Here is a 13,144-nt window from a genome sequence, read left to right as displayed (position 1 = left end):
CATCAGAGAGGAAAGGCTGCTGAGCTCCTGCAGCCCCCCCACATGCAGCTCTTTTATCCTCGGTACAGACGCTCCCTCCTCCCTCAAAATGACCTGTACGTCATGTTTTTTGCTGCACAGTGTACACACCCTCTGTGTTTGTACTGTTCTTACCAGTAAACTTCAGAGTTTAAAGTGCCCTTTTGTCTTATTTCCAAAGTGTTTCTTTAATGTTCAGATGTTTTAACATTTTGTTATTCTCAAAGCGATGCTGGAAACCCTGCCTTTGCATTTAAAGTGTAACAAAAAAGTCTCATTCAGACAGCGAGTGGGTCAGGTACTGCAACAAATGATGAGTGAAAGTTTTCTCAGTCGCTCATACGTTTACCTCAGAGGAAGGTTTAGCTGCCATTTACTGCCCCCTTAAAGTAACACAAGAGAATTTGGGTTATTTTTGCTCATTTTTACCCCTACAGTTGTGGGATTTAACACCGCTGTCGTAAAAACTAAATTCTGCATGAACCCTGCACATGTACAGCTATACACAGGGATTTGTTGTCATGTTGAGGAGTTCAAAGAGAGTTAGAGTCAGTTTTAAAGTCCTACATACCCAAAATGCTCACTGATGGTTTGGAGCTGCTCTTGTTGTCCATCGTCTCACTAATGGTCTCACATAGAGTTACTCACACAAGCAGTCATAGGGTCAAGTGTTAGCTTAATAACTTAAAGGGGAACTCCGGTATTTTTTAACTGAGACCTTATTCCTGGCATGAAATACGTTCATCTACTCACCGAGAACAGTTTGGTGAAAGTCGGCGTCCTTCAGAAGATATTTAGATAACTGGAGATCCATATAACGGAGTGAACGGGGCTTAGAGGATGCAGCCTCTAAATAAGGCATTATCTGTCTTTATTTCACCAATACTTTAAGAAGAATGAATGAATGAACGTGTGCTATAGCTCTGTTAGCTCATAGCTGCTGTTATGTGGCTACTTGCAGCTATAGGAGAGCTAACGGAGGGATTTCTACACAGGCACTCTACTGGGACCACTTCATCCACACGCCCCCCTGCAGCACAGCTCATTCACTCCGGTAAGAACGTCCATCTTACTCAAAGTCGTCGTTCACGTTGTCAAAATCTGATAAATATCCTGCCATGTTGCACAAAACTATCAGCAGCAAACTCTGAAGTTAGCCGACAGTCACAGAGCACGGAGTAATGAGATGTGGGGGAAGCCTATAACAGCTGACATTGGGCGAGAAGCGGGTACAACCTGGACATCAGAGGGCCGACAGAGAGAAGCAACCATGCATGCTCAAGGTCATATTTCAATCACCAATTGAGCTAACATGCATGTTTTTGGGCTGTGGGAGGAAGCCGATGTAGCCAAAGAGAAACTCCACACAGAAACAACCAGCTGGGGTTGGAACCAGGAGCTTTCTTCATTTGAGGTGTGGTGCATGAAGGAGGGTCGCCTTCAAACAGTCGATGTGTGGAGAGTACAGGAAGAACTCTGCTGACACAGACCGAGTCGAACACAGAAACCTTTTATTGCCAACCAGGTTGTTTGACGACGTGTCTCTCTTTTCGGGTCACACTGTACCTGAACTCTTCGCACAGCTGGTAAATATCAGACACTATAGAGGCAGCAGCGCTAACACCAAACCACCATCCTAAAGCAATGTTCCATCTGAATAAACTTTACTTCCTACTTGTCCACTTGAAGCAATCTGAGATCCAGAAAAACACAGAAGGAAACATTAAAGACCGTCTCAGAAAGAAAGTTAAATTATATGAATTGTACTGATATCTGACAACAAAGCCAAGCTTGAACCAAACCAACTGAACTTTACAAAAGTTTGATTTTATGACGGCAACTGAAAATAAAAATTCAGCTAACTTACAGTTGTTTGCTTCTCGAGTAATCATTGCATCATGCAGAAGTTTTCTTTGCTCGATGTCATCATCTCACACTAATGAGAGCAGGTGTGAAACTGTGAGATCATTAGCAGCAACTCTCTGAAGGTTGTTTGTGTGAGTTTGTTGGATCTGTGTCTGCAAAACTTATAGAATAAACTTATAGGGTAAACTTTAGTGAACATCTGAAAGAAAAATTCTTTCTTCACATGAAGATGTCACAAGAACTTTGGAACTTGGCTTCTATAAACTACATCATTGTGACGTATACATCTGGAGAAGTAATTATACAGAATCAGAATCACCAGCAAACACCAACAAATAAGTAAACAAACTCCACTAAGTGCTCAGTGGAATGTTGTTCAGGATGTGTTTAATCTGTAAAAAGGAAAACTTCTACTCAGATCCAGCATCTTGTTCCTTTATGATGATTAAAGACAGATCCACCAGCAGCAATGCTTCACATACACACTAGCATGAGCTAATATGCTAACATGAGCAAACATTAGCTTATGCTAGTGCATTTAGGCACCCTGTGATAGACGGGCGACCTGTCCAGGGTGTCCCCTGCCTCTCGCCCAATGACCGCTGGGATAGGCTCCAGCCCCCCCGCAACCCGACCGACGGATTAAGCGGGTATAGAAAATGGATGGAGGGATAGTTCGTTTAGGTTAATGTGGTGGCTATCATTAGCTTGTTTTAGCTAATAGCTCAAGAGATTTGATGATGATTTCACCGTTTCATAAAATCTTGAAAAACACGTTCGGTTTGGGTATCTGAACATTTTCAGCAAAATACTGTAAACTGTAAGAATTGCATGAGTTTGTTATCATAAAAAATGTTTATATATCTTCTTCTGGGTTGTTATTTGTGTAAAAAACAAAGAATTTTAGAATTTCAGTGTTATTGACACCGAATACCAAATTTTTGGTACGCTGACATCTCCTGCTTTAAACAACTAAATAAATGTAACTTTTAAAAGCAGCAACACAGACTTTCTGAGCATGTAAGACACCTCTTTCATGTCTCACCACAGTAACTGCAGAAAACAAAACAAGTAGGTTTTAAATTTCCAGTAAATCTACTGTTCTTGCAGGATATTACAGTTCTGTGTCCCACTAAAGGGTGTAAAACTGTGTTAGCTTAACTGGGTGTTAGCAAAAAAGAGGGATCCAGCTTTATTCTCATTTTGTGGGGCAAGTTTAAGTTTCACTTATTTGTTTTTCCCCTCCAACATTACACCTTAATATTTAAGACTGTAAGAAAGCATGAAGCAAAGATTAAGCTATATGCTGATGTTCAAAAAGAAAAGTTACTCTTAAAACAGCACGTTTACTGATAACTTTCTTGGTCTACTTGTTGCATCATGGTTGTCACCAATGTTGCAGCTTGTTTTGCCTCAGAGGAAACATCTGATCGCAGTGATGTCATCATCTGACATTAATGAGAACAGGTGTGAAAACTTCAGAGCCACACAGTCATTAGGAGCAGCTAATGGGCTTCACACATTGAGTTGTCCAGAGCCCAGTGTGTGTTTATGTTATACAATAAGTTCTTTAAAGTAGATGAATACTTTTTAAACTTAAACATTGATACATATGAAGATGCATCCTTTCAGTCCAATCCCACGACAAAACATAAAATACATGCATTTGTCCACAGTTGTCCAACATGTTGTACTTTCAGGCTCAAAAATTGTACAATTACTACATTTTTCTTTGTGCGTTTCCTCCATAATTACAGTTTGCTCTGATTTCTTTTACATATTTATCAGCACACTGATGTCTTCCACCTGTTCCAACACGATTTATGTGATTATTTGTCCATAAACACTTATAAGGAGGGAGAGATCTGCCTGATAAAGCTAAATTATGGGCTTTTGAGTCACTCGATTTATTTAATCTGATTTAATTTAATCTGAAAGCTGCTCTGATTTGGTTATTTATTCCACTCAAGAACTCTGGTGAAGTGATTACTTGGCAAAAGTTAAACAAGTGATTCTAAGTTAGAAAAAGGGTTTTAATGGCTTATTTTGTGATTAACTGTACTTAAATGGAAAAGAAGGGGCAACAGGAAACTTTCTCTTTCATCATTCGTGTTAAAAAACACATTTTGCATTGTTTGGCTTGTCATTACACACCATGTGCTGTGAAGGGATGACCTCCATTAGCTGCAGCCGGGACAACAGCTGTGACAATATGTGGCCTTCATTTGAGAAGTGAAATATTCAGAATGAAAACTGACAGCAGGTATTGTGTTGCAGGGCAGTTTCCCATATATAGTTTAATATATTTACTTCCCAGAAAAGTATCCAATTTTCTAACCGTCTAACAGTTTATGTCATGTTCACTCTGTCCTTCTCTTTCAAACACACAAACTTTAACATCTGTGAGACATTAAAAACCCCAAAAGCCTCAGGGGGCTGGACCACATCTTCAAGGTCCCACATATGAACTTGGAAGACCACTGAGTTCTGCTTTAGGGGAGCTGGATCTCAGTACAAAAACAAACAAAAGCAAGTTAAAAACTCAATGAAACCTGGCTTTGAGTTCTTCATGCAGCTTGTAAATCTCTGTTTTGGGAAAACTACAGAAATTCTAACTGCTTTGAAGGTAGTCTGGCCTCGACTCGGGCGAAGGGTCGGGCCTCTGGCCTCGACTCGGGCCGGCCTCTGGCCTCGACTCGGGCCGGCCTCTGGCCTCGACTCGGGCCGGGCCTCTGGCCTCGACTCGGGCCGGGCCTCTGGCCTCGACTCGGGCCGGGCCTCTGGCCTCGACTCGGGCCGGGCCTCTGGCCTCGACTCGGGCCGGGCCTCTGGCCTCGACTCGGGCCGGGCCTCTGGCCTCGACTCGGGCCGGGCCTCTGGCCTCGACTCGGGCCGGGCCTCTGGCCTCGACTCGGGCCGGCCTCTGGCCTCGACTCGGGCCGGGCCTCTGGCCTCGACTCGGGCGAAGGGCCGGTTTAGAAAATCTTATTGTTTCAGAGATTCAGCTTCCCACTTCTGAGGTACATGAATGCAGCAACATCTAAAGCTGAAGAAGTGCAGATATGAAGGACGAGGCTGGAAAACCTTGTAGAGTGACCTATGTATCTGCAAACTAAACAGCTCGCTGAATGTCATGTTCTCAGATATGTAGTTTTTGAGTTGGTGGTGAAATCAGACACCAACATATAATATGTTCACTTCAAAAGGAGCTATTTCTGTTTTTTAAAGGCTTAAGAGCGGCATACATTTTTAAGACGCCACATTTTCAACCACATGCTGTAACGTCCATCCTGAGTGATAAATAAAACTGTATTTGGCAACATAAGAGGGGAGGGATCTTTGTTTCTTAGATACATGCAAAGTTAGGAGTAAAAGACTCTATATAAAAACAGTGATGTGTGGAAAACGCTGCCAGTGATGATCAGCTCTTTCCTTCGGGCCCTCGTGATGGAAGGAGCTGAACTCTGCTTTCCACAACTCCTCAACTCCTCCTGCAGGAAGACCAAACGTCCTCAGTCAGTTTCCATCATCATTTACGCCACACTGTCCTGCATCTCTCTGCTCACCGTGACTCTTAACCTGCTGGTCATCATCTCCATCTCACACTTCAGGTAAACCCTTGTACAGCCACTGTAACAGGAAGTTATTCTGAATGCTTTTGACTTTCAGATCTGTTGCTTTTTACTCATTTCCACTGAAACTTGTGTTTCTGTGTCGTCTCCAGGCAGCTCCACACACCCACCAACCTCCTCCTCCTCTCTCTGGCTGTCTCAGATTTTATCGTGGGTTTTTTCATGTTCAGTCAGATCATGTTTATAGACGATTGTTGGCATCTTGGGGACCTGGTGTGTTTTATGTATTGTGTTCTGAACTTAACAATCACATCTGTGTCAGTAGGAACCATGGTGCTCATATCAGTGGATCGTTATGTAGCGATTTGTGATCCCCTTCATTATCCGACCAAAGTCACCTCAGCAAGAGTTCACACCTGTGTTTCTCTCTGTTGGATCTCTTCTTTCATCCACGTTGTTGTGCTGTTGAGAGACAACCTCAAACAACCAGGCAGGTTTAATTCCTGCTCTGGAGAATGTGTGATTGATGTGGGCTTCATTGAAAATGTTGCAGATCTAATCATAACCTTCATCACTCCCATTTCCATCATCATATTTCTGTATTTGAGAGTATTTGTGGTGGTCGTGTCTCAGGTTCGGACCATGCGGTCTCACACTGGAGCTGCTGGAGTAATCATTAAGAAATCTGAGATGAAAGCAGCCGTGACTCTGGGGATTGTTGTTCTTGTTTTCCTGTCATGTGTCTTCCCATATTACTGTGTCACAATTACCAGTAAAACTACCTCCATCAAGGCTTCATCTATGTCTTTTATGGTGTGCATGTTCTACATGAACTCTTGTGTCAATCCTCTGATTTATGCACTTTTCTACCCCTGGTTTAGAAAATCTATTAAACTTATTGTCACATTTCGAATATTGAAGCATGGCTCCCGTGACTCCAACCTACGCCGAAGGGACACTAAGGAGGAACAGCAATAAAACCTGTAGGTTGAACTTCAATAACACCGTTTGAGACGCTCATTTCTTTCACTAAGCATGTCCAGCTATATTAAAGTTCATGTCACTCAGCTAAGTTTGTTCTGTGTCCTCATAATGACACGGAGATCAGCTCTCTGTGGATCTCTGTTATGGAAGAAGGTGTTTTTCCAGTCATGGAGACTCTTTGATAGTCAGATTATTTACTGTGATTGAGTGGAAGCATCAGAAACCTGCTGCTTTAAAAACTTACAGATACAAAGTTGATCTTAATAAATGTCTGTGACAGTAAAAGTGTTGTAGAAATTATAACTGTGGTGCGACTCGTACTATTTAATAAAATGTACAAATTAGTGTGATTCTCATCTCCAGCTGGTCTCTTAACATTATTACAGTTATTAGGACTTAAACAGCTCACAGCTACAGACACTTTTGAGTGTTCACTGAACAGCAATTCAATGTATTTTCTACAGATATGATTCATATCTCTGCCCCTGGAAGGTTTTAACATGAAACATCTGTAGAGAAAACAGTCAACATATTTAATTGTATTAAATGTTTGTGCAGAAGTTTAAATGAAGAGAACCAGGAGACAGAGACAGATGATTTAGTGAAGGTTCAGGGATTTATTTACCAAGATGCTAGTAAAGGTAAATGTCCTTGTTTCTGGAATTGCTCCTGTGGAGCTTTGCTTGTACGAGAAACCAGTGAAACAGAATCTCTTGAGTTTGGATATGAGCTGGAATGAAGGAAGGTTGCACTGACTATTTACTGGTTTACTTGTGATATCCAGAAGGTTAGATGAATGGGATTGTGTTCGATGTGCAGAGTGGCTTCTCTGTTCTAAAGTCTCTCTTAATGAAGCCGAGAGTCGCTGGAGTTAATTAACAAAACATTTACTCTTGCAGCAAGGAGACAAGTCTAATCTAAGACAACATATCAGGAAGCTGACAGATTTGATCACTGATTATGAGACATTCAGTCAAGCTGAAATAAGACAGATAGGATCCTTGACCCTGTAACACCATAAAACATTCTCAAACTGTGCTGAGTTGCTTTCATTTCTGTGTACTTATTCATGCAGAAGTTTCCTAGCATGCTAACTCTGTTGCTAAGTGTCTTTTGTATTTCAGATAATATGTTCTGTAACACCATAAAACATTCTCACACATGGTATTTGCTTTTCTCATAGTATCACTTCACAATCTTTTTCTAACAGCCATGAACACCAAGCACCAGTAAAACTGGCTGCTGATCAGAAGAGGAACTGGAGCTTAAATACTGAAGCCAGGAAACGAGCCACAGGTGGAGAATATCAGGATTGATCAGGAGTCAGCAGCTGCCGAGCCCATGGAGCCTGGTGCTCCTGATATGACCCAAAACAGAACAAAAATACAGATTCTAACAGGAGTCAAGCAACCAGTGCTGTGGTTTCAAACTTTTAAGGGTTGTCATGTGTCATTGGATGTATTTGCTCCCCGGATTTTGACTTCATCGACACTAATTTCACATGAAAACTGAAAGACGTGTGCTGGTCTAAATAAGTGACTGCAATTAATCCAAAATACTGAAACTCAAACCTTCTGTAACTCAAAGTCAAAGTTAAGTTTATTTGAAATAAATGTGTATGTAAAAGTTCATCAAATAAAAGCATTGCAGCAGGGAGCAGAAAAAGCATTAAAAATATGTAAAAGAATATAAAGAGAAAGGAATAAAATAATTAAAATGAATAAAAACAGTCTGGACAAGTTAAAAGATATCCTGCAGATTTCATGCAGAGACACATGAGAAAAGAAATGTTTTTAACCTGGATTTAAAAATGTGGTGACAGTTTAATCTCTGGGTTAATCTAACCTAACCCTAACCCTATCCCTGGCAGTTTGTTCCACTTGTTTGCAGCATAGCAGCTAAATGCTGCTTCTCCTGGTTTAGTCTGGACTCTGGACTGGACCAGCTGACCCGAGTCCTTGGATCTAAGAGCTCTGCTGGGTTTATATTCTCTGAACATATCACAGATTCTGGGATTTATAAACCATCAGCAGGCTTTTAAAATCTATTCTGTGACTGACTGGAAGCCAGAGTGAAGACTTTAAAGCTGGTGTGATGTGTTCAGATCTCTTAGTCCTGGTTAAAACTCCAAGGTTCCTCTTTGGTGTCCTCCCTTTGGATTTGGGCTGAACTGAACTTCCACAAATCTGAAGCAGTTAGAACCCACTTCATGCTATATTTCTGCTAAGTTATTTTCTCTAATAACACGTGATTACAAGTGAAAACTAGCGTTACTTTAATTAGCTGGCAGGAGAAGTATTATATCTCAAATTTTTACTCGTTTCGCCACATGGTCAAACAGAGAAAACAGATTCTTCTTTTCGGTGCAAACAAACAAGAAACGTTGAAGTTGCACCGTGTCGAGTGACGCTGAGATAAACGAGCTCCTGGGCAGCTGATCGTAGTTTTACACATAATGTAACAAAGTTATATTTAAACAATGTTTATCATGGCAGGGGCGGCCATCTTGTTTTACAAGCGTCTTTAAACGTCACTTTGACCATCACTACAGGCTGAAAAAGGAATGATTACCTTCATTCCAGCTAAACTCCAGGCCTGATGTCCTGCCCGTGACCCGGGAAGTGGAACGTCTTCCTGCCTCAGAGAACAGATACAGCCCAAAGATCAGGTTGTTTTACTCTGATTCTTTACTTTTGTGTCTGTAAACTGTGCTGAGAAGTTTCCTAGCATGCTAACTCTGTCTCTTTTGTATTCCAGATAATATTTTCTGTCTCAGCAGTAGACTCGTGCACTCGTGCAGCCCAGTTTGGCTTTGCAGATGAAGACAAGAGAACCAGACAAGCGGGTTAGAGAATCACAGAAGTGATTAAAGCTGAGAGTAAAGGCAACGATCAGAGCTGCGACAGATTGACAACAGGTGAGTGTGGAGCTGAGGACAAAGACTGGTGAGGATGGGAAACAGAAACTAAACTGAGACCAGGACACAACACAGAACTGAAGGCAGACAAATGTGAAATTAAAGCAAGAACAGCAACAAAGACAAACCAGGATCAGACTGATACAAGCGGAGAAAACGATCTTCTTCAGGGAGGCAAAATGTCCTTTTATGTTGCTGCCATCGTTATAAGATGAGCGGATATAGTCCATGAATCTCACTTTTAACATCTGGTATATTTTCTGTGATTCTTCATGATTGTTTTATTGGATAATAAGGTTTAAAAATCACTGCGTTATGTTTTTTTTATTAACAAAGCATCCAACTTTTAGGGAATTTAGTTCATACATTACAAGAAAAAGACTAAACGACACATGATTGTGGGATAAATGTATTCTCATTATCAGCTGCATGCAGGTTACATATAATACAGTCATCAGAAAGATAGATTCAGAATATAAGAGTCGGGACGCAGACCGAAGGCTTCAGGTTTAATTTCGAGCAACTTCAAACCTGGTCTGAAGCAGAGAAGACTTTATAAATCTAAATCTATGATAGTGTTTGTACCCTGTTTCCCTGTAAATCACCGAAGAAGACCCAGATTTAACCATTTTAAAACCTTTGAATGACCCTTCAGTGGGACAAATCCCAGACAGGAACCATCTCGATCACGGTCAGCCTGAGTCTCCATGGAAACCTAGAGAGATAACCAAATGTGAGCTCCAGTTACTTAAAATGTGTCTTCAAACTGTATGAAAGGAATCATCTGTTTTGTGATGATATGCTGCTTATAAATACCAATTTGTCTTTAACCAGAACCAGTAGCTTCTTTAAAGAAATAGATATTTCGTGTCTGTGTTGTTGAACAGAACATGTTGGTTATTTGTTAGGACTTGTCAGCTGTTATAAACTATTAGAATTAGGCTTAAATATACATGAATATGTGTATTTTTGAGGCTTTTGTCCTTCGGTTGTCCCCCAAAGAAGAATCAAAAACATCCCGTCCACATGGAAACACGAGTCTGCCATCGCCATGGAGATTAAGGGCAGATTGATGCACATTGTGATGTAAAGCGAGGACAAAATGTCCCGTAATCTGACATTTTTACACCTGATGTGTTCAGAATAAAAATCTCATCATCATCTGAAGTAGAAAAGAAGACCAACTAAACTCCTTTGTGACTGATCTTTTCCTGGTTAATGGTTTTTAGCCTTTGGTTTAGTTACTTCTTCTTGTCCCTTTTAAAGTTTCTTGGTTTTTCTCATGTTTCTTGCTTTAGTTTTGTATTTATCCCACTTTGTTAATCCTTCCATTGCTTGTCTGCACCATGATGATCTACTCTGTGTTGATTGGTTCCACCTTTGTCTCGTCAGCCCCTGAGTGGTAGTTCTGTTTCTCCCTCTTCTTTTCTCAGTCCATCGCTTCATATCTTTTTCCTTTTCGTTTGTCAGTCATGTGCATTTTAAATTACCTTTCTGGACCACTGATGTTCCTTTGTCAGCTTTATAAAAGTACTTTGCTTCCACCCCTGCCTCCTGTGCTTGGGTCCTATCCTTCATAGCAGATCTATGGGACATCCCATCCAATCAGTCTACTTGATACTATCAATAAGAATAAAATGAGCTCATTAACTCTTTCATTTCATTAACCAATGGTTAACCCAACTATTGGTGCAGGCCATGGTTCTCTTTCACCGTGACTTCTGCAGAACTCAGCTGTTTCGGGGAGTCGTGGGGCAGTGGTTCAGGGAACAGCAGCAAGAGAAACTAATTACAAATCTACTGCAGCTGCAGGTCTCTGTTTCCACATATGCAGAATATATGCTGGGACCCAAGCTGGGACCCAAGCCGGGACCCAAGCAGGGACCCAAGCAGGGACCCAAGCAGGGACCCAAGCAGGGACCCAAGCTGGGACCCAAGCAGGGACCCAAGCTGGGACCCAAGCAGGGACCCAAGCAGGGACCCAAGCAGGGACCCAAGCTGGGACCCAAGCTGGGACCCAAGCAGGGACCCAAGCCGGGACCCAAGCAGGGACCCAAGCCGGGACCCAAGCAGGGACCCAAGCAGGGACCCAAACAGGGACCCAAGCAGGGACCCAAGCTGGGACCCAAGCAGGGACCCAAGCTGGGACCCAAGCTGGGACCCAAGCAGGGACCCAAGCCGGGACCCAAGCAGGGACCCAAGCCGGGACCCAAACAGGGACCCAAGCAGGGACCCAAGCTGGGACCCAAGCAGGGACCCAAACAGGGACCCAAGCTGGGACCCAAGCTGGGACCCAAGCAGGGACCCAAACAGGGACCCAAGCAGGGACCCAAGCAGGGACCCAAGCAGGGACCCAAGCTGGGACCCAAGCAGGGACCCAAGCTGGGACCCAAGCAGGGACCCAAGCAGGGACCCAAGCAGGGACCCAAGCTGGGACCCAAGCTGGGACCCAAGCAGGGACCCAAGCCGGGACCCAAGCAGGGACCCAAGCCGGGACCCAAGCAGGGACCCAAGCTGGGACCCAAACAGGGACCCAAGCTGGGACCCAAGCAGGGACGCCATCTGCCGCTGCCAGCTGTTTTTATCCAAAGCGACTTACAGGTAGGCAGGTAAGGGGGCCTTGCCTAAGGACCCCTACTGGAGGTAGTAGTACCTGCCTTTCATGCAAGGGATTTGAACCCAAGTCACCCCCATGAAAGGTGGCAATCCTACCACTACACTATCCAGTATCCATTATAGGTGTACTTCTGAAAAAGAGGATTTGCTTATATGTTGTGCTGGAAGAAAACTCCCTGAAAGGACGATCACTCCCTGAAAGGAAGATCACTGCTAAAGGTCCAGAATGTGCTGAAGAGCCGGGCCGACATCCTGCCTGTTTTTCATAGATCAAAAACAATGACAAACAATTCAGCTTGCAGCAACACTAATCCTATTTGGTGCAGCTGATCGGATGTATTTACAGCTGAGTACATTTCAGAAGTATTGCACGTTTCTCCTGGGAAAGTCTCGAGCTTTTCTGCGATCCTGCTCTGGATTATTTAGGTAGAGAACGGATGGATGGATGTTTCCCTTTGTGGTTATTCTTAGTTGTTACTGAATTTCCTGGAAAGGGAACTGAGGGTCATTTGCAGAGCACCTGAGACAGTTTGAGCCTTGTTGAGTCCACACATGCAGGAGTATTTTACCTTATTATTCCAGCTTTGAGAGCTTTGATTTGATATAATTTTACTCAGGTTAACATGTTTTTATGATTTTTAAAGTCGCTGCTTGTGACACAATCATTTGTTTTCCTTTTATGTCATTAAAACATGCAGACTGACCTCTTCTGGCTACCCATGGCTGCCTGAACCAAACATGCTGCCTACAGACTGACTTCTCTAACTCAGTCATGCAGGTTTATGCTCCTTCTGGACCACTGTGTTCTCCTCAGGAACCTCTGCTGGTTCTGCCATCCCTAGAAACAAGGCGGCCCCCGTCCAGAGTGCACAGCTATCCCAACACCTCCAACGCCCTAAAAGGCTTCACTCTCACTTCGTTCTTGTACTCTTGAGCTGTCGTTTACACCAGCTTCTCACAAGATAAAAAGCATGTGAAAATCTGCAGTGTCACTTTCACATGGATGCTTCACACCTACCAAAACATTGGAAATGATCAAGCAAGTCTCTCCTGTAAGTGCAACAGATACTTTCACATGTTTCCATCATAGATTAAGACTTTCACATTCATTAGAAAGATGATTTTTGGGGGTTAAATATTCTTCGGTGTTAACCAGGTGCTTTGAACTTAC

At 42.7% G+C, this 13,144-nt stretch overlaps 1 protein-coding gene across 1 annotated transcript; it reads left to right on the top strand.

Annotated features, from left to right (window-relative positions):
• The first annotated feature begins 5,301 nt into the window (after positions 1–5,301).
• On the top strand, positions 5,302–6,434 carry LOC140319285 (trace amine-associated receptor 13c-like). Its single transcript, XM_072396872.1, has 2 exons — positions 5,302–5,495; positions 5,609–6,434. The coding sequence occupies exons 1-2, from the start codon at positions 5,302–5,304 to the stop codon at positions 6,432–6,434; spliced, it is 1,020 nt and encodes a 339-aa protein (XP_072252973.1).
• Positions 6,435–13,144: the final 6,710 nt, after the last annotated feature.

Source organism: Leuresthes tenuis, unplaced genomic scaffold (assembly GCF_036924035.1).
Source record: "Leuresthes tenuis unplaced genomic scaffold, fLeuTen1.0.hap1 SCAF_12, whole genome shotgun sequence".
In the NCBI taxonomy this organism is placed as follows: Eukaryota; Metazoa; Chordata; class Actinopteri; order Atheriniformes; family Atherinopsidae; genus Leuresthes; species Leuresthes tenuis.
This window is presented reverse-complemented; position numbering and strand designations above follow the sequence as displayed.